At 52.6% G+C, this 21,796-nt stretch overlaps 1 protein-coding gene across 1 annotated transcript; it reads left to right on the forward strand.

Annotated features, from left to right (window-relative positions):
- Nucleotides 1-13,209: 13,209 nt before the first annotated feature.
- Nucleotides 13,210-20,461, forward strand: PDZK1IP1 (PDZK1 interacting protein 1). The gene is made up of 4 exons (XM_059853874.1): nt 13,210-13,528; nt 17,232-17,340; nt 19,240-19,338; nt 19,882-20,461. The coding sequence occupies exons 1-4, from the start codon at nt 13,462-13,464 to the stop codon at nt 19,952-19,954; spliced, it is 348 nt and encodes a 115-aa protein (XP_059709857.1). The 5' UTR covers nt 13,210-13,461; the 3' UTR covers nt 19,955-20,461.
- The last annotated feature ends 1,335 nt before the right edge of the window (nt 20,462-21,796 follow it).

Raw genomic sequence — 21,796 nt, forward strand, 5'->3', positions numbered from 1 at the left:
TATATATTTTAAATATATTTTATATCTATATATATGTATATATAGATATATATATAGCACCATGCTGCTGATGGTGGCTGACACCCTACTGAGCAGGAATGGTACCATAAGTATTTTCTTCTCTTTAATTTCTGTGAATTACAAATTTGTTGCCTCTTTCAACAAACCCTTTAAAGCACCCCTTGGTTTTTTAAAGCCTCCCCACAAAAGTTTAACTGCTAAACCCATCTCCCCATTAGCCTGGGAGCCAATGCTTGCTTTTAAGGATTCTAGGTGAAATTTCCCCCAGATGGAGGAGGGGAGCCCTGTCCAGAGCCCCAGAGGAGGGACGTGGGGGTGTCCCCTCCACAGCCAGGCTGAGCAGAGCCCCTGTAGCCAGGGCTGGGCTGGCTCCATGCCAGGCTCTGGGGCAAGGCGTGGGGCAGGTGTGGGCAGTGTGTGGCTGCTGGGTGTTTATCTGGAGTTGGGAGATCATGGCTGTGCATCTGGTTTAACCCCTGTGTCCTGTTCTGCCTGCCCAGCAAGAGCTGATAGCTTACCCACCGGTTATCTCTGCCTCCCACCTCCTGCCCCTCTCCCTCCCTCCTTCCATTGCCCAGACAATTCTCATTTCACCTCCCCCTTCTGCTTTTTTGCTTTCTTCAAGTAAAATATCCTTGATGGCGACAAATATTTTGCAACCAGCAAAGGAAAAAGTATCCTTAAGGGAGAAACACCTGCAGGGTGAAGGCTTCAAACACCTCTGTGCACATTTATGGGTTCTATAACCTATGGAAAGGGCTGAGAAACTTCCAGTGCCACCTGCTCCATCAATGTGCATCACTCCTGATTGACCCTGGTGGTGGGGAGACCCTGGGTGCTGCTCTGCTGGGACAGGCTCCAGGGTTGTGTCCCCAGCTGGTGGCTTTGTGCTGGCCATGCTGGAAGAAGCATCTTTCTTCCATCATCTTTTTCTCCTGAGCATTTGGACCTTGATGCTGCTTGGCCAGCAAAATGCAAATGTCACAGAAGGTAGCAGACATTCACTTGCCTTTGTGTTTTTTTTTTTTTTTAAGTAATTTTTAAAAGCCCTTCCCATTCTTGTCTTCAAAAATTTAATTAATTTCTCATCAAATGGTAATTTCTTTCTACAATCATGTTGTGTTGGAAAGGGTAATGTGCAATGTTGGGGGAAAAACCCCAACCCAGCTAGGTGGTTTTTTTTTTTTTTTTTTCTGTTCATGCAAAACAGAAAAGAAAGCTGGGAAACACCCTAAGGTCCTGGTTGCCCCTGCACAGAAGGGATTGGTGCAGCAGGAGGGAAACAGCCTGGGTGTCATGGGTGGCATTGCCCTCAGCTGGGACAGTGCTGGGGCCCATCTCTCACTGCTGGCACCACAAGGTGATGGGGATTCTGCTCTGAGGGGCAGGAGATTTTCTGCAAATAGCAGTTTCTTCATAAACTTGAAACAGATGCATTTAAAGGTGTTTTGTTCATCCAGTTTTGTTATATGTTCTAGGAAATGAGTGACATTCAGGCTTCCAGGGGCAGGAAATTTCCCTTACAAGTGCAGGGATGACAACAGCAGGACTTGACATTGAGATAAAATTGAATTAAAAACCAGAGAGAAGGTGGGAGGATTTCTTATATCCAAAATGATGAAAGAAGAAACACAAAACCCCAAAATCACTCCAAATTTGGGCAGCTACTGTTTTCCAGCCTCATTATCTGTTTTTAATTACAGCCTTTCTGGCAAAGCCACGTTGAGGGCAGCCTGCACTGGCAGCCCTGCCTGGGAACACAGCCGAGGCCAGGAGCAGGGACCTGCTTCGTTAAGGGCATTCCCACATAATTGAATCAAATATGCTCACGGAAACGACAGGACCCAAACATTCCCACCCCGGCAGCCCATGAGAAAGCTTCTCCTCTTCGCTGTGACAGGCAAAGTGACAACAGGAGGGAGTAATTTATGGCTCTCTGGGACTGCTCGGTCTGCTCTTCATCCCGGGGCTCATCCCTGACATTCCCAGAGCCACACAAAGGCTGCAGCCGGCCCGTGGTGCCCAGGGGACACCGCGTGGAGATGAGCAGCGAGCAGGATCCTCTCCTCCCAGTCCTGTTTTCTCTCTCTGCTCCTCCTGCCTCTCATCGTATTACTCGCTCTCTGTGTTTTGTTTTTTGTTTTTGGTTTTTTTTTTTTTTTTTTAGTTTCCATTGCAAAACTGGGATGGGAGAGAAGGCTAGGGGTGGATGGGAGAGGATGAGGATGCTTTGAGACCACGGGGGCCACAGCGGGGACCTGCACCACTGATGAGGATGAAGGAAACCTCCTGGGGTGGGTCCAACAGGCACTTTCAAACTTGTCCCCCCGGTAGACATTCCTTTCCCCCTGCTCTCGGAGCTATTCTCAGCCTCCCCAGTGACCTTTCCGGGGAACAATTTACTATTGTGTTTTGGTGAAGCCCAGCCTCTATTTTTACACTCTGTTTTGCTGATGCGGGCACAGGGAGCGAGACGGGAATCCAGCAGGAAATGGGAGGGAGCGTCTGGAGCACGGGTGAAACCCCGGCGCTTTGATGTGAACGCGGCCGGCAGCACGTGGTGGGCCCGGGGCTTCTCTCCCTGCCCATCCCTCCGGTAAATCCCGCATGGCACCAGCTTGATCTGGCCGTGCCAAGGTGGCGATGGGTCCTGCAGAAAGGGGCTTTTGGCAAAGGGGCCGGCAAAGCCGCGGTGCCACCGCGCTCCTCGGAGCGGGCGGCTTTCTGCTGGCGTTGTGCAGCTCAAGGTGTGCTGGAGAGAAGGGAAGGAGGTGACTTGTTGGCTGGGCTAGGAGAGGTTTGAGGGCATGCCCAAGGGTGTCAGAAAAGGCACGGCAGAGCATCCTGGCTGCATCTTGTGAAATAAGCCGGCTGGAGGTGGCAGGTCTTTGTGTGAGGGGCTGCCAAGCCGTGCTCCTTCCCGATGTGGGACCGGGAGCTGGGCTTGTCCAGAGTGAATGGCTCCAAAAATGCCATTCAAACCTCAAGCATCGCAGCCTAGAGTGGCTAGGGAAGCACGCTGCCTGCACGCCCTGCTCACCCCGTGCTTGTGGCAGGGAACAACAATGTCCCACTCCAGATGTACATCTGGGAAGATGGCCAAAGCCCAGGGAAGGGAAGGGATTGTGTCCAATCCTGCAGCTGTTCTGCTTCCACCACTGTCAGCACCTGCAGCACAGCCCCTGAGGCAGGACCCTGCTGCCAGGGCTTGCCCAGAGCCCACAGCAACCAGAGGTGAAGTCATCCTGCATGTCTGAAGGGTCCAGCTGTGGTCTCACCTACTGCCTGTCCAAGACTGCCTGGGGGGATTGGGAGCAAGGTGATGCTTTACAGCAGCTTCCCCATCTCCAGAGCACTTTGCTTGCTGTGATAGATCCCTTCACACTCTGCTGTAGCTGAAACAAAACACATCCACACCGTCCAGTCGTGTCTTGTCACCATCCAGCATCACAGCACCACTGCTGTGAGCATCCAGCCTGCTCCATCCCCGGGAATGGCACTGAAAGGGGAACTGGAGGCTGGCAGGGGTGTCCTGGATGGGGTCAGCAGTGTGCCACTGTGGATGCTGTGGGTGGGAAGTGTCTGCTTCAGGTGGGAAAATCTCTGTGCTTGCCATGGGTGCTGTTGGTGAACTGGTGCCCGGTTTGTGCTGGGCCAGGTGAGGAACAAGCCTGGGTGAGGCTTCAGTGTGGGACATCATTGAGGTGGGTTGGCAGTGACACATCAGCACAGCCACCTGTGTGACAAGGAGCCACAAACACACACCCTACAAATACCTGTCCATGCACAGGACAGGTGTGTGTGCACTGACCTGCTCAGGAATGCACAGCCCATGTGCTCTTGCTCTGTAATGATGCACAAACACGAACACTCCTTTTTGCACGTCCCATTCCTGTGGGTGCATCCATGGATGCACGTTTGTGGGCAGTCCTAAATACACGTTTGGATGGATGTGGACAGGCAGTCCTGCATGTCTCCTCAAGCCACCCAAGCCCATGACATGCTCACACATGTGTCCCCCCTTGCACGGTGCCCTGCTTGTTGTCCCCACCGACAAAACTCCAGGGTGGTTTTGTTTTGGCTGCCATCAGCACAAATCACTCACAGACTGCTCCCTGCCTCTTCCTTGCAAACCCTGAGCTGTTTTTTTTCCCTTTCTGGGTCAGGTGGCACCAAACCATCCAAGGCAGGTACTGGATGTTTTCCCGGGGTGTTTCCAGGGCGGCAGGAAGGCTGAGCTGAGCCGTGGCAGCCGTTGCTCCTATCTCGGCTCCCGGCCCATCCCTGGGACCACCCTCCAGCTGGCTCCTTGCGGCTCCGAGCTGCTCCCCTCTATCGCTGCGTGCAGGTGCCGCGGGATGGGGATAAGGCCCGACATCCGCACACCCAAAGGGACGGGCAGAAAGGCGGTGTGAGCGGGAGCGTGTCTGTCCCCTCCAGCGGGGACACTGTCACAACACCAGCGCCCTGCCCGCTGCTCTGCTCTCGCAGCCGACGCCTCCCCAGTGCTGTGTCCCGGGGGGTCGTAGCGGGGCTGTCCCACGCGGGTCCCACCCGAACCCTTCACCCAGCCCAGGCGGGCGTCGCGCTCCCCGGGCCGCCTCCTCCGGGCGGGCGGCTCCTTTGAACAGGTCTGGGGGAAGCCCCGCTCGCAGGTAAACGGCACATCAATCCCACCGCAGCACTGGCGCTCCCGCCGCGGGGCCAGGCCGAGCCGCGGCGGAGGCGGAGCGGAGCCGCGGCCGGAGCAGAACCGAGGCGGTTCCGAAGCGGAGCCGCAGCCGGAGCAGAACCGGAGCGGTTCCGAAGCAGAACCGGAGTGGTTCCGAAGCAGAACCGGAGCGGTTCCGAAGCGGACCCTCCCGGCCGCCCCCGCCGCTGCCGCCAGAGGGCGCCGCCCCCCGCCCCGAGCGGCCCCGCGGGAGCGCAGCGCCCGCCCCGGGGTTCGTTAAGAACGCGGTTTAGCGTTTTCTCATGTTTTCCAAATCAAGTGTGTTAAAGACTGTCTTTTCCCATTCTCCCTTTCTCTGCTCCTCCCCTTCTCCATTTCTCCCTCTCCTTTTCCCCTCTTCACCCTCTACAGGTCTTCCTGGAGTTACCGCTGACCGATGATCCCTGTGTTAAACCCGCTGTATCTGAACACTGCAGCTATTTTCCCGCAGAATTTTGTATTCTGGGGTAGAAAGGTAGAGAGACAGCTTGGGGCAGCTGCTGTTACCCCAGCTCGGCCAGACTCTGGGAGTCTCAGTGCAGGTCCCCACCCCCTGGAAAGAGCGGGCAGGGGGTTCTGTGCCTGCGGTCGCCAGCTCCCCGTTGGCTCTGCCAGAGCCAGCCGAGTCTCCTGTGATTTCAGCAGAAGTGAGGTGACCCTGTGAAGACTCACATTTCCCAGTGGGAGCACCGGTGGCTGTACCGATGCCCTGCTAATTACTGAGTTCTAATTAATGTCCCGCCAGTCCTGGAAACAGCCCCTCCTCCTCAGTCCCAGGCAAAGGCATCTCCCAGGGGTCTTCACCTTTTGTCCTCAAAACCTGTTCAGGGCTGTATCTAAGAGAAGCCTGTTACAGGCTGCTGCGGCACATCGGCACAGTTCAGCATTGTTCAGCCCTTTCCTATCAATCCTGTCCCTCCTGCAGGAGCCCTGGATCCCTGTCCCCATCTCAGGGTTCTCAGCGTGTCTGCAGCAGCATCCTGGGGGGGGGGGGGGAGCAGCAGCCTCCAAGCTTCAGGAATGGGTTAAGGTTCCCAAAAAGCTCTTCTAACTTCAATATACACTGAGAAATGCCTTTTTCAGGTCTTGGACTCACATGAAATCCCTCTGGCCTTTCCATGTCCTTCCCACTCCCTTTCCAAGCCCCAGAAGTCACTGCTCTGAGGAGACGGGGAGGAGTTCCCCCCTCTCCTCCATTACCTGCATCTGTTTGCTTGGGTGGCAGCCAGAAAAGCGACTTCATGCATTCAATCTTTTTTCCCCTGCCCTTTATTTTTCATTTTATTTTCCTGCTAGCCCAAGGCTCCCGCCTGTTGTAGAGTCGAGGGGGAAGCATTCCGGCCAAATCCTACCCTTGTGTTATGGTAATCGCGGCTGCCACCCAGCAGATGCAGCTCGCTGAAATAAAAAGGCTGTTTAACAGGCAGGGAGAAGGAGAGGGGAGCTTTTATTTGGCACTCGCCAGGGTTGGAGTACACTTGTAAAGCAACAACTGGAGCTCGTTGAAAAGAAGTGGAGGTTATTAGGTTCATTTCACTTACTGCCGATGGTCCCGTTATTTTTTCCCCTTCATATTCCAGGCTTTTGCCCTGTTTCTGAGGTGGAAGAGGAGAGAGATGCCACCTGAAAACCTGCTGCCTCTGCTGCTGACCATGGAAATAGGGCTGGTGCCCGCTGGCAGGGCTCTGGTTGATTGCAGCCCAGAGTTCAAGGATGCTCAGGATGGTTTCCTGTGTTGGGGATGCTCCTCCCTCTGCCCAGGGCCCTTTCTTTTTCCCAGTGAGGATGTGGGGCTGGAGGAAGGAAATTACCTACCTCTGGTGGTCCTGAGCAGGGGTGCCCTACTGAATGCAGGCTCTTCTCTACTCCTTGGAGACCTGGACAGTCATGCAGGGTTATCCTGCTCGTGGGACCTGGCCTTTCCTGGTGCTCCTCTGCTTTCCAGGATGCTTGCTCCTGCCTGTTGTGAGACAGCAAAGTTAAGACTCAAAAGCCCACTTAATTGTGCTGGGAGCTATCAAAACACAGGGTTATCAGCAGCAAAGGTGGGCCAGAATTTGTCAGAGCTTGGACAGCAATGGGTTGCTGATGGGGAGGAAAAAAATTCAAGTGACTGCAGAAGCTGGGATGGTATAAACCTGCATCCTTGGGGGTTATAGTCTTGTTTTGGTTGGGAGAGTGACAAAAAGTAGTGCCATGGGGTTTTTATCTTCCCCTGGGTAAGTGGGGACAAAAAAGAGTATTAAATGGGTTGGATTTCTGCCCCTGGTTCCTTCTACCTACCTATCCATCCCTCTGACTTGATGCATCTTTCACCAGCCCTCTTTGCTGTGAGAAACAGCAGCGATCCCCTTCATATGCCAGGAATAAAATCAATCCATCCCCTCTCCAATTCAGGTAGCTGTCCATAAATCTTCCCAGCTTCAGGCTGGTCTCCTAGGACTCCCACATCAGCTGGGAACCTATTTAATCAACTGAGATGATCTGTGCTGTCTGTTGCCCAAAGGCCCTTTGAACTCTTTGTCTCCTCGCTGAATGATGCTCCAATCCCTGAGGGTTCAGCCAGACTGGCCCATTCTGTGTGACAGGGCTCAGGTGAAAAATGCCTGGAGCTGGCAGTGCCCAGGCTGCTGAGAGGAGTCCCAGCCCCTCTGCCAAGGCTTTATCACTACATCTCCCCATGGCCCCTCTCTTGGCTCTCTGCAAAGCTCCATAAACCCACACCAGCATGAAGAGCACCCAGCCTGGTGCCAGGGGAAGAGAATTATAGCTCTTTTTGGGGAGGCTTGGAAAGGGCTGGAGGGGGTGTATGAAATGACAGCCTTCCCCTCCTGGGGCTGCAGCCTTGATTTTCAGCATATTTTAGTGCATTTTAGGTCTTAGCTGGCTGGGAATCAGTTCCATGCAGCAGCTTTGCTAAGGGACTTCTGGAAGAGGTTTTCCATGCTGGTCCAGCTCTTGGAAGCACAGAACTCAGCATTGCTTAGGATATGACCTCCAGGAAAAAAAATCTAAAGCTGCCCCAAAGCAGCAGGACTCTTGGATCAGTTTCCAACCAGGGAAATGCTGGAGTGCCACCTTTAATAGCTGAGATTCTCTCCTAGGCTGCGTGGAAATTGTGCTGGAGGTGCTTCTCCTGCCTCCCAAGGGCCTCCAAGCAGCACAGCCTGGTGAGATCCAGCCAGGTCCTTGCCCCAAATCCATCCAGCTCTGGCCCAAGGGGTCAGTGTTTCCAAAGGCTTCTGCACTCCATAAATCACAGTTTAGCACGGACCACCATCAAGACAGACAAAGTAACCTAATCTGCCCCCATATTAGGGTGTTGGAAAACAATAATCCAAGAAGGAAACACATTATCTGGCCTTGTTACTTTACAAAGTAATTTAAATTAATTTTTCCCTAGAGTGGTTAGGGAGCACTGCAACTTGCCCTTGTCTATTCTCTCCAGCTAATGAAGCTTTACCAGAGGCTGCTCGTGAATTCCTATTAAGACCTCATCTTAGAGGTTACAGGGCAAAGCAATTTCTGCTCCTGGGAAAAATGCCTATGAATTTGTAATTGTAAGTCCATGTTTGATAGGGATTAGCATCTGAAAGGGGTAGAGTGGTGGGTAGCAGAGAAAACATTATTTCAATTAGCTGAAGAAAAGCAATTTGATGTCTGATTATAGTTTACACTTTTAATTTTCTCCTATTTCTCCTCTATTTCTTCCTAATTTTCTGGCATCCGAGGTAATTCTTTCCTGAAGCTTTTCACCCTCACCAAACCAGCCATCTTTCCCTTCTCCTCCTTTCATCCATCATAGTTGAGATTCCCATGTAAATGGTTGCTGAGATAAGTTTTTTCCTTTCCCTTCTTCTCTCCAGATTCACTGAATTTGGGGCTGGTGTAGAGGATGCTGTACCAAATCACACTGAAAGGGGACATGGTATTTCTCTTCATGCCAAGGAGGTGAAAGATGAGGAAGAGGAGGCTTTGCTCCAGGCTCATGGTCAGGCTTGTGCCCAGCAGCCTGACCCAGTGCCAGCACCTGACTCTCCTAGGCAGATCCCCAATGCCTAAAGATCCTCTCTCTGCTCAGAAATTACTTCCAATTCCCTCTTTTCCTCCCACCCCTCGGCCTTAGCCTGGAGCTCAGCTGTGCTCCATCTATTTTCTCGTGGCTTCTTGGTCTCCTATTTCCTAATGATGATGCAATCAGTTTTCGGGAGGGCGGGAGATTCCTCGTGAGGAGGCTTGTTGTTATTTAAGGAAGATCATGAAATCCATCCTTAATGAAAGGACAGGAGAAAACCCTTCCACCAAGTTACACTGAAGCCTGAGATTATCATTTTTATGGGCTTCCAATCTTTCCTGCCTCATGTCTTATCAGCAAATGCAGCTGGAGGCTTCAAAAACCCTCCCAGCTTGCTGCTGATTTTATGGGATGAAGATTAGAGATGATCGGATAGCAAATTATTCATTCCATTCGATATCCCTGGGCAGGAGGGAATATCCAGAGCAAAGTCAGCTCCTTTCTCCCTCTCTGAGCATCACACATTGGGAATCTTCCTATCTGCCACTCCAGCAACGCAGCAGCGCTTCCCATCCCCACACTCAGAGGTGATTAGGGGTGCAAAATTCCCTCTGAGCAGATGGAAGAGCCAGGGGGAATCACAGAAGCAGGCTCATCCCCCAGCAAAAAGGCAAAGCAGAGGCAGGTGGGGTTTCTTCTCGCTGCAGGGATTTTTGGTTTGATTCCTCCCAGCCCTCCAAGGCAGGGTGGATCCTGTAGGTGTTTTCTCAGCCTAATTTCCCAAGGCTGTGGGGCCTGAGGCTGATGTGAACGTGCTGTCAGAGCCCTGGCAGCTCCTGATGTCAGGCACAGCAGAGCAGGGAGCTTGGGGGGGGGGGACAGTGGACAGAGGAGAGACCCCAGAGCTGCCCTGAGATGTAGGAGCAGCAGCATCAGGCCCCTGCACAGGGAGTGGAGGGAATGAACTCTGCCCAGAGATCCATCCCAAAACCAACTGGTGTAAAAAATACCATCCAGAATGTCCCATGAAATACCCAGGGGCCACAGTGGGGCTGCTGAGTAAGCCTTAGGGGCAAGGGAAGGCCATGGATGCCTTTGCCAAGCCATTGACACTGGGGTGCTCAACAGCACATAAATAAGAAAATGCATGGCAGTATAAAGGCATTTTTAAAGAGGAGAAGTGGGGTACAGAGCTGTGATAGATGAAAACCCAGAGCAGGAGCAGCCTTTTTCTGCTGCCTTTTACCCACAGTGGCACACTGAGCCAAGAAAATTCCCTCTTCACAGAGGTTGTAGCTCCTGGTTCTCTCCTGGCAGCACCCAGAGCAGGCAGGATTTGAAAGACAAGTGTCAATGGGAAATGAGGGGACTCTGGCACAAGCAGAGAATATTTGGGTTGGATGGTAGATGTCAAAAGAAACAAGAATTTTTACATTTGATTTGTGTTTGGGTGTTTTTTATGTGGGTTTTTTTTTTTTTTTTTTGGGGGGGGGGTTTTATGTTTCATAGCAGCTACTGAAATGTAATAAATTTATAATTACTTTTCTATTAAAAAAAAGCCAATTTCTTCTTTAGGGAATATTCAGGTTTGCTCTCCTATAGTATTTTTAAATTTTTATGGCCCTGTCTGGGAGACAGGGAGGAAATGGAGAGGATGAAAGAGGGAAGGAAGGAGGGAGGAAGGAAGGAAGTGAAGGAGGTGAAGAAGAAAGAAAACGATCTCCATTAAAACACAGAGTCCCACAATATTTTTCAAAGAGGAACTGGCATCTGTGCTTTGAGATATATCATCCAGGAATGTCACTTTGAGGAAATGCTAATTTTTCCTAAAAGTGATGTATTTTTTATGGGAAATAATCACCAATTTTTGGAGTATATGAGTGTAAAGCCTGAAGTTCCAATCCCTGCTTTGTGTAAAATCTGTTATACAGGCAATGCCCACGTGGGTCCTTGAAAGAACATTGAGCTGGCTCTGGCTTCATTTGGCTTTGACTAAATTCTGCCAGAGTGATTCATCCTTCTGTGCCTCAGTTTCCCTTGGCTCTATAATGGACCTGTAGGGCTTTGTCTCACCATGGCTGGGTGTTGCTGGAGGCTTAAATGAGAGACACAGCAAGATTTCCATCAGCCAGCAGCAGAAGCACACAGTTATTTGTCATTGCAGGTCCCAAGCCACGGCCAGGATGCCAAAAGGAAAACCTGGCTGGCAAATAATTTGTTGAAATTTCAGACTTTGCCCCTGCAGCAAGGCTGCTACAGTGGCTTGTAGCTTCTCATCCCCCCAGGCCAGGCCCAGGGCTATGCAACCAAGGAGGTGCCACTGGAGCTTTGTCACAGAGGCACCTTCTTTCCTAATGGCTGAACGTGCTTTGGAGCACAGGGGAGCTTTGAGATAAGCACTGAGTGATTCCCTGGCCTCATCAGTGAGCCAAAAATCACTGACTTGTGTTAAATGTCATATAAATGTGGGAACATGCAATTAGTGAAGTATTATTTGCTCCTCAGGATGGAGCTGACAGCAAGACCACTGTCTGAAAGGCACAGAGCCCTGCCTTCATCCCAGGGCCTGGCTCGTCATCTCCTGTCACCCCAACACACCATAGCATGTGGGTGGATCCTTGAGACCTCCCTGTCTTTGGGAAATCAGCCCCAAGTGCCTGGAGTTGTGCTGTGCAGAGCCCTGGGGTGGTTACACAACTCAGAGTATGTGGAGAAGGAACCCCAGGAGCCAGCCCCAGGCGTGGCAGGGAGTGGACAGCAGCAGCAGAATGTCCCAGACCTTGAATTTCCCGGGGGCAGCAGCAGGACCAGCTTCTCTAGGACTTCTGATCTGCTGATAAAGCCTTCTGCTCCAAACAGCCAGGCTGCTTTTGCTGGGCTTTTGCAGAGAAAAGCAACAAGCAGGAAGCAAAGGTCTGAGATCTGCAGGCTTTCCCACCGGGTTTCCCCAGGTCTTGGGGAACCCAAAGTTCACTCTCATTTTTGCTTATTCACAAGCCATTCCTCCTCCTCTGAACATGATTAGATTGTTTTACAGGACCTAATTATGGGCCTTTGTTGTGACACTTCCTTGCTGGGTGCATAGGAAAGTCCCTGCCCCACTGATTTCGCAAGGAAAAATTAGTGGGGTTGGCAGTGGGGTTATCCCACACTGCAGATGGTCTTGGCCATGGAAAGGAATTTGGGAAAGAGTTGGGAGCTGGCTTTTGATACTGTACAGCTCAAAGTCAGATCTGCTTTGTCTCCAGGATAAATGCTATTATTGTAAATACAGGGTAAAGTGTTGAGGTGAAGGAGGACAGTCCTTCTCTGGTGAGTGTGCATTCCTGAGGGTGCTGCACATTCCTGAATATGGGTCCCATGGGGATAAAGTGTTATTTGGAGCACCCAGGCAGGGTCCCTGGAGTGGAAATCAGCAGATCCAGAAGTGGGGGGCTCAGATGCTGCTGAGGGGTTACAAAGATGCTGTGACACCTCACAAGAGTGACAATGGAACTCCTGGCTCATAACTTTATAATTTCCTTCAGGAGCTACAGAAGTTTCTCAGCTATGAAGCCAAATATCTTTTATTCTTCCTGTGGGGTGGGTTTGCCAGTCATCCAAACCTGACATGGGCTGGAAAACAGCTTAACTCAGGACCTGCAACTTTCTCTGTCCTGCAGCATCTGTGCAGCTTTTGTGAAGAGCAAGCCTTGAGGCCTGCTGCAGCTCTTTGGCTGTTTCTACCTCTTCTGGTATTGAAGAAATTTTGGGGACAGCCCTGATGACTCAATGAAATGAAGGCTGGGTCTGATCTGCTTAATAGTGTCACCATTAAACAAGGTGTGGGAGGTGAGAGGCAGTACCCAGCACGGAGTTTTGTCTATTAATTGGATGTTTTAGAGTCACAAATGTGTTTTTCTGGGTTATTAGTGACACTTGTTGAGAAGAAAAAGCAGGGAAGTGAGTGGGGGTCCCCCAGGGTGGAAAGGAATGTCAGATCTGGGGCATTGCTGGGCACCCCCTGCTCTCCTCCAGTGGGGAGGGGACCTGGGGGACACTACGCTCCTCTTCACTGGGGAAGAGTTTCACCCATCTTGGTCTCGTTTTTTCCCTCCTGGGCCGATGCATATGTTTTGTGCCTGAGTTGCCTCCCACGCTCTACCTAAGGGGACTGTCAGGTTCAAGTCACCGCACCCCAAATTCCCCTCCGGCTTCGGCGGGACCAGGAGAAGAGGCACCTCCTTCCCGCAGCAGGATTTGAATAACCAGGTGAGAGCATTGGCCTTCCTCCTTCGGGCGTTTGATAATTGACCAGGCGCTCATTCCTGCGGCAGGGCGCCGTGCCCCGCTCTCCCTGCCCCGCTCTCCCTGCCCGGCTCTCCCTGCCCCGCTCTCCGTGCCTGGCTGTCCCTGCCCGGCTCTCCCTGCCCCTCTCTCCCTGCCCCGGCTCTCCGTGCCCCTCTCTGCCTGCCCGGCTCTCCCTGCCCGGCTCTCCCTGCCCGGCTCTCCGTGACCGGCTCTCCGTGCCCCTCTCTCCGTGCCCTGCACTCCGTGCCCCTCTCTGCCTGCCCGGCTCTCCGTGCCCGGCTCTCCGTGACCGGCTCTCCGTGCCCCTCTCTCCCTGCCCGGCTCTCCGTGCCCCTCTCTCCGTGCCCTGCACTCCGTGCCCCTCTCTGCCTGCCCGGCTCTCCGTGCCCGGCTCTCCGTGCGCAGCCCCGGCCCCGCTGCCACCATGCCCGCCCGCTGCCTGCTGCTCCTGGGGCTGCTCCTGCAGCTGCCAGCTGCCTTCTGCCAGCAAGGTAAGGGCCTGACATCCCGGCAAACAGAGGCAGGGAAAGGCAGCGAGCTCCCGGCAGGTGGGAGCTGCTGCTGGGGGACAAGGGACAACAGTGCTAGAGCGTCTTCAGAAGGGAAAATTCATCCCTGCTCCTGCCTGAGCTTAGCTCTGGATGGGTGAGTGTCCGTGGGGTTTTGCTGGAGCCAGGATATAGAGACTTTCTACCTGTTTTGCAGAACTGCCACCTGAGGTTTATCTGAGGTGCTTGCACAGAGATAAACTGCTCTGCTTTACCTCTGGCAGGACTGTGCACTGAGATGAGTAATCTGTTTTCTTAAGGCTTTTTTTTTTCTTTCTTTTTTCTCACTCTTATCCTTGAGCAAGTGTTGCTCTGGATTGCTCCCTGAGCTCTCTGATCCTCCTGTTAATCTGTAATTTTGATCATTGCTGAGGAGAGGGAGCAAATATTTTCCTCAGCAAATTGACCTCCTCTTCCCAAAGACTTAACAGGGAAACTTCCTATGCTAGGGTATTATTTTTAGGAAAATCACTAAGGGCTTCTCTAGTTCTAGAAATAATGAGGAGTAATTAAAACTCATCTGGTGCTGCCAAAGTCCCGGAAAATTCCCTCCCCCTTTCTCCTCCTGATGCCCCAGCCCTGACCGCTCTTCCTGTGTTTGTTTACCAGCTTGCTGAGGATTTAACAGTCTGGAGTGTCCATTGTCAGCAGGGTTGAAAGTTTTGCTTGGAAAGAGTAAAAAAAAAAAAAATCCTTTAATGTGGATTCAGAGCCTGGCACAGCTTCCTTAGGCAGCAGAAAAGACAGACCAGCCAAAGCTTTCCAAACACTCAGAGAAGATGGATTAAAAAGCAGGTCTGTGTCTTCAAATTAGCTGTTGAATGTGGAAGTGGAATTGCAACAAGTGCACAAGCTTGTTTTGGCACCGGCACTTCCCTTGGTCTGGATTGTAGCTGCAGATGTGAGGAGACGCATCTGCCAGGGCTGCAGATTCCACAGGCGTAGCTTGGCTTCAGAGATCTTGTTTGTGGGGGAAAACCCCATCATTACCACGGGGAAACACAGAGAGGAGGGGGCAGAGCCCGAGGGACAGGCTGGCCCAGGAGGGGCATCCCCGGTGAAGCATTTTTCCAGGAACACAGTTCTGTTTCCACAGAGACTCATCCTTTCAGCCATCACCCCTGGCAGGATAGCAAGGTGTGCTGGTGGGACTGCAGCCAGGCACTGCCCCGAGGGCTGGGACCCAAATATTTACTCGCTGAATAGATCCTATCAAGCTCTTGCTCCTGCCTGATCCCCATTCCTCCTTTCTTATGCCCGTGCAAGTTTCCCAGCGGGTATTTCAGCCCAATGCAGAGACATTTGCCATTCCCTTACCATCCTTATCTCCCCCCTGCAGCCAGGCCCTACACCATCTCTCAAAGCCAGAAACCCTTGATTTTGGTTTGGTGTTTTCCCTTTTGGCTTTGGATGCGCAGGAATCTGGTGGAAGCAGCCACAGGAGTGAGATTTCACTGGCAAAACCATCCAGTACCTCCTGAGCATGCTTGCTCCAAGGAGGTCTGCTACCCCTTTTCTTCCCCCCTCCTTTCCTGGAAGATCACGAGATGCAAATTTGGCAGTTTAAGTCATTGCTGACTTCATTCCCTGGTTGCCCTTGAACTCCCTTAACCCCAGCAGGAACCTCACGAAGGGCTGGACCTGACCATTCCCCCCCTGCTGGAAACCCTGGGTCTGGCAGGAAAAATAAACTACAACGAATAAATAAATGTGGCCAGCAGCCAAGGGCAGGGTGAGGGAGGATGCAGATCAAGCCAAAATTCAGCCAGGAGGCAATAGGTGTGTTTGGGGCTGCACTCACAGGGGTGGTGGGCAGCAGGGCTGGAGCATCCTTGACCACCAGGTAGGACAGGAGGGCACTGACCCTGCTCTTCCCCACTGCCACCACCCCTGGCTGCCACCAGCAGCAGTTTGCTGATACAATGGTGTTTCAGTGGAAACACACTGATACAAGAGGGAATTTCCGTCTGAGCTCCTCCTGCTTGAGTTTCTGCCCCGGGACCTTGCAGAAACACTGAAAATGTCTTTGTGGGTAGAGGGGGCTGAGAGATGCTACTCAGGGCTGTACTCACAGCCCCTAGCCAGCAGTGCCACTGCTTTCCAGACTGGCACTGCTGGTCAGTCAGCTGGCCAGGCTGATTTCACTTCCAAGAGGAAAAAAAGAGCTGTGTTTTGGGGGTTGAGGTTTGCTGTTGTTTTAGTTATTATTTTTTATTTAAAAGTCTCTTGCAGTAAAGACTCCAGTAGCTGGGGATGCTACGAAAGGACAGTCTCTCTCCCCAAAATGAGAGGGAGGAGAGCTGTTAGCAGCAGAGCCAGTGTGAAGCCATCAGTGGGTTAGGAGTTGGCACGTGTGGAGCACGCAGCCTACTCTTACTACTGCTAGTAAAGATTATTTTCTGTTTATAGCAGAGGGTTGTCTCCTGTGAGATAGAGGAAGTGTTCAGTGTCAAGTTCCTGAGGGAGACTGAAGTATCCACTGCTCATCCTGGGGCAGCTCAGCCTTGCAGGTATCCCTGGCTGGGTCTGGGTCTGTGTCCTGAGGCTGAGGCTGGGGCTGGCAGGTGTCACCCTCCACCTGCCCCAGCTGCCCCTGCAGAGGGACCAGGGTATGTGCAGGGGTTGGTGTTTTGATCAGCAGGTGAGGAAAGTTGGTTCTGAGTAAATAGTAATTAAATCTCAAAGGCTGTATGGACAAGGTGTCCTTTAGTGCTGACGTGATGGCACTTAAGGATGGGTTTGACTACTTTGAATGCTCCATTGTTCAAAATCCAGGGGGACGCAAGGAGCAGCCATCCCAGCAAGGGCTGGGACAAGGTTTCCTCTTCTCACTGCCTGCCCTTGCATCCTGCCCACATCCAGGAATGTGTCTCACAGCCTTCCCACCCGTGGCTGGATTCCTGCTTAGGTCTGGATAGAGAAAAATGAACCTGTCAGTCTGTTCCATCCCGGGGGAAAATGGGCTATCCCAGCCAGCTCCCTCCCCTCCACCCCAATGCTGCTTGGGCCCCCGCCAGCCCCACCTGTTCTTTGTGCTGAGGTTATTCCGTCTGAATGCCTCAGCCTTCAATTTCTGTCATAAATCATTTGCTGCTCTGGAAACTTGTTGGATGGTGCACTTTACCAAAATCCACAATGGCAACTTTTTGCTGTGGGAGTGGCAACCCAATCTTACACTCACCCGGTTACAGAGTCCTTATTTTACCAGTCAGTATTTGGAAAATATCCCAGGAATGATGTCTGTGGCATCTGGGGACACAGAATAAGCAGTTTGCTGAAACCCCTCTGCCTTCCTTCATTTAACAAACATTCTCCTTCACTCCCTTCCTCCATGTGCCCCAGGCTTTTCTCCCCCATCACAGGGTCACCAGCCCCCCAAGGTGCATGGTTATGTATTTGTATGTGGATATGGGGCCCCAAAGCTGCCAGGCACCACACCCCACATGCAAACACCAGCAGAAACTGTGTTAATTGTACTTTATTTCATTGCTATCCCCCAGGTGAGCCTGCCTGAACCCACACCAACGTTCTGCTTGGATTTGCAGGATCAAGCTCTCATCTGGACCTTGCTGAAGCTGGATGGGAGGAGCTGGGCAGATAAAGCCTGAGGATGAATTTCTAACCCTGTCCTGTTCTCTCCCTGCAGCCCGGGGCAGCCTCCAGCCGTGGTCGCAGGGTGTCATCGCAGTGGTTGTGTTTCTAGTCCTGGTGGCCATCGCCTTTGTGGTCAACAGGTTCTGGTGTAAGGATAAAGTGTAAGTGTGGGAGGTGGCTCTGAGCTGGGCTGAGCTGCACGTGTCCCTTCCAGCAGCCTCTGTGCATGTGCCAGCATCGGGAACACCGTGCTTGCTGTGCCGGGAGATGGGCCGGGGGAGCAAAGACTCCCTGTCCTCATCTCCCTGTCCTCTTGTCCCTGGCCTGGTCTCTGATCCCTGTTACTGATTGCCAGGTGGGAGCTTGCACCATACAAATGCTGCCATGAGAAAAGAAAGCATTCTGCTGGAAATGGCAAAGCCACAGCATCGTGTCTGGGTCACATGGGAACATGTTCAGGGACCTGGCCCAGCCTGGTTTTCTGTGGCTTTTGGGGGTGCAGCTCCCATGTGCCTTATATCCATGGGATAATAAGCCTGATCCAGCTTTTTTTGGCAAAGCAGACAGAGCCAAGTTGTGAGAACACACTGAGAGGAGCTGGGCGAAAAGAAAGGTAGTGGCACTGACAGTACCCTCCACCTGGAGCCCAAGGCACAGGCAAATGTGGTGTCTTTTTTCATCTTTTTTCATCTGTGGGATGGGTTAACTCCTGCCTGATGCTGGCCAAGCAGAGTCACAGGCTGCTGCTCCTGCTCAGCTGAGCAAGGCCAACTGGCTAAGTTGCAGTAACCTGGTCTTGAACCTGAGCCCAAAGGCAGCAGGGGATGAAGACCAAAAGCACCCACATCTGTTTCCCAGATCCTCTGCACTAGTGGGATTGCTTTAGTGAACCTGAATGTTCCTGCAGTCTCTCCAGGCTGGGGAGGTGGGCAGCTGGCTTACACTCTGAGCATCAGCAGGTCAGCTTTAGCCCCAGAGGCATTTTAAGCAGGTCCCTTTGGGATGCATTCTGGGCCAATGCATGATACAACGTGTGTGTGTGTGTGTGTGTGTGTGTATGTATATATATATATTTATTTATTTATTTATTTATTTTTATGGTCTGATTTGCCACTGCAGTCTTTGTTTCCCAAGGAGGAACCTATGTCCTCAAACTGAAGGAACCCCCAGCCCATGGAGTGGCAGGCAGGGATGGTGTTTCCCACTGCTGCTTGTGCCTGGCTGCCTTTTCCTAGCCTGGAGGCAGAGGATGCTGAGGAGGGCTTGAGGAGGGAAGGTGCCTTGTTTTAATTAATTTGGCCTTTCTTCAGAAGAGTGGCAGTCTGGAGCCCTGCCAGCTCTGTGCTGTCACTGTGACAGCAGCTATCAGCTCGAGCCACTGCCTGTTTATGCCAGGCTGTTCCTTGGAAAAGCCTCTGAAATTGCCCTTGGGCAAGTGCTGGAGGAGGCAGGGCCGTGCATGCAGGGTGGACCTGCACCCACCCTCTGCTGCTAAATCCCCCAGTGCTGTTCAGGCTACAGGCTCACTCCAGAGCCCAGCCTTTGGAGTCTGGCTCCAAACACCCCTTCCCTGCCCAGTGGCTCTTTCTCTAAGCAATCCAGGCTCACTTTTGAGAGAGAGCAGCTCGGCTTTGCTCACATGGATGTGCACAAGGACAGCTCTCCTGCGCCAGGGCTGAGGCACTAGTGGAGCCTTGACAGCTCTCTCTGTGTCCATCGGGATCCACAGGGACTATTTTGCAACAGATTACACAGAAGTAGACTGGAAAAACCAGTTAGCAGGAGGAAACAATCCCAGGTATTGACAATGAGTCCTGCTGTCTGCCAGCAGGGTGCTGGGAGTCACGGCTGCGGAGACAGGGGCTGGCCCTTGGCACAGCCTCTGCAAACCTGCAGTGAGGGTGTTTCTCCTTGCCCTTGTCCTGCTGGGAAGGAGGCTGAGCAGGGTGTGCAAGCACAGAATCACATCCAGGTCGTTTATTGTCTCTGTGGTGTCATCACCAGTAAGGGGCTGCTCCCCTTTGCTGCTCAGTCCAAACTCCTCTCTTCTCTCCCTCCAGGGAAAATGCTGAGAACGTGGTGAGTGTGGAGGACAAGCCAGATGCTGTCACATCCAATGGCCGTGAAGGGAGATACGTATCAGCTGCAGCTGACTTCAGGTGAAGGACCTGCTTGGACTTCTTCCCCATGGCTCCCAGGCTCTGTTCTGTTCCCCTGGGCACAGCTCAGACATGCAGAGCTGTGGTCTTGCCCACGCAGGGTCATACACATCCCATGCACCTATTTTTGGGGCTTTTAACTTTTCCAGGGTCTAAGCCCAAGGCAGAGAGGGAATATCCCCTTCTCCCTCATCTCTCCCTATCCCTGCAGCTGAGCCCCACAATCCATCCACCACCTCACAACCTGCCATGCCACATTTTTCTTATGCTACGTCACAGCTTTCCAACAGAGGAAACCACCAAAAGTGACCACCAGTCACCACATGGATGGTGGCAGCCAAAACAGCCCTCACTAACAATTAGAGCAGTTCCCACCCCACTCTTGGCTCTGGTCCTTTCAGGGTCACCCCTCCTGTGGTCCCCCTCTCACCCCTCACTCAGTGCACAGCTAGCACCAGCAAGGTCAGGATGCCAGTGGTGGCTTTGGGGATGCTGGTCTTGCTGGGACTGAGCTCAGCATTGCACTTGTCCCTCTTGGTGCAGGTCCAAAGAGAACCAGCATGCCTATGAGAACCCTGTGGAGCCCGAGGAGAAGGTGATCACCACGGCCATGTAGCAGCTCCCACCTGTGCCGCCCTCCTCTCGCCCTGGATCCGCTTCCCACTGCTGTGATGGGCGTTTCCACAGAGCCCCTCTGCCCTGGCACCCCCTGGGACTGAGGGGCCCTGGCCTCTCCACAGCACCACCACCTCCTGATCTTCTCCTTTTCCACCTGTGGGACATGCTCTTGTCCCTCTGGGGCTGGTGTCCACACGGGCATTTGTCCCCTGGAGAGGTCTGGAGGTGCCACCTCTCCTGCCTGGTGGTCACCAGGTTGGTGTCCCAAGTCCCAGGAGGGTGTTGACCTGTTCAAGACACAGAGGGGATGCTTCTGGGTGCCTGGGACATCTCCACCCTCCCAGCTGCCCTCCAGGGAGCTGCTGATGGAAAACCTGCTCTTTTCTCCCCAGTTCAACCTCCTTTTTATGACCTACACCACGCATTTTAATGTCAGAACAAACCTCCCCCTCTGTACATATCTTCCCGGTGAGCAATAAAGAGAATTGTTGCCTATGACAGCAAAGAGGGTCGTTCTGCTAATCAGCCAAAGGACTTTCTGGCATCTCACAGCTCTCCCAGCCTTCAGGCAGTTGGGAGAATGAAGGACATCAGGGAATGCTCAGCATTTGGACTGCCCCAGAGCCTCAAAGGGACTTACAGGGAAGTGAGAGCATCATTCCCCTCCATTTGCCAGGTGGGGTTCCTGAGCCACAGAAATAATCCTGCACTTCTCAGTGCTGCTTAATGGGTGAGAGGCAGCACTCCCTGAATCCCACTGACCCCAATGTGCAGCCCTACAGCTGGGAGCCATTTCCAGGCTGGAGGCTGTCCATGGCAGTCATTGATCAATGCTGCCAGGAAGTGGCCGGGGGCTACTCTGGCCAGTGCTGGCTATCCTGGGGCAGCTGGCCATAGTGCAACCTGCTCCTGCCAGGCTGCTCATTAACCAGGGTCTGCCTTTTGCTGTGCTGGGGGCAGTGCCAGGGCCACCATGGGAACAACGAGCGTTTCCAAGCTGTGGCATTTGAAGATTGAAATGAGAGACCTCAGATGCTTTGGCCATTCCTGGAGCATGAGTTACTCCAGTGGCATGAAGGATCCTCTTCCTGACCAGTGAAGAAAGACTCTGCAACCAAGGGCAGCCCAGCTGGAGTAGCACTGGGGTGGGAGGATTATAAGAGGGCATTTTTGACATCCCCTGGGAGCGAGGTGTTTCTAGGGCTCTGTTGTGCACTTCCCACAGCTGAAGCTGTTGATGTCCCTAGCAAGTGGAGACACAAAAATTCAGGCAGGTGTCTTCCAGTAAGAGGTGCCCCACCTCAAAAGGCATTTTCCCTAGAGCCTGAGGTAGGTGAGTATTTTGAAAATGCCCCCAAAGCCTTGACATTGAGAAATCACAGCTCCCATTGAGAAATCGGATGGCAGTAGAAGAAATCAGGCAGAAGGGTTAGAGAGGTCAAGCCCTCAGGTGTGAAGGCAGGATGGCTGCATCCCCAGCATCACATCAGAACTGTTTCCATCTTCCACCCTCCCTTGGGTAGCTGGAGGCTGTGCCAGCCCCAGGCTGGGTCCTGGAGCATCCCACTTGTGCCCCAGATGGATGCTGCTCCCCTGACTTTCCTCTCACAGGTGCCAAACATCACGTGGGTTTGGAGAAAGCCAAGCTCCTCAAGGTTCAGTGGTACTGCTGCACTCAGCAGGGTTTAAGGATTAGTCATTGCCCGTTCCTGCCCTGTCAGCACTTGGGCTGGGGGTGTGGCAAGAAGAAGGGAGCCCATTAATTTTTTACCTCTCAGTTGCAAAAGAAGATGTCATAACAATGTCATCCTTATAATAAGTAACAACAGGAGTTCATTCC

This window comes from Haemorhous mexicanus, chromosome 9 (genome assembly GCF_027477595.1).
Source record: "Haemorhous mexicanus isolate bHaeMex1 chromosome 9, bHaeMex1.pri, whole genome shotgun sequence".
Classification (NCBI taxonomy): domain Eukaryota; kingdom Metazoa; phylum Chordata; class Aves; order Passeriformes; family Fringillidae; genus Haemorhous; species Haemorhous mexicanus.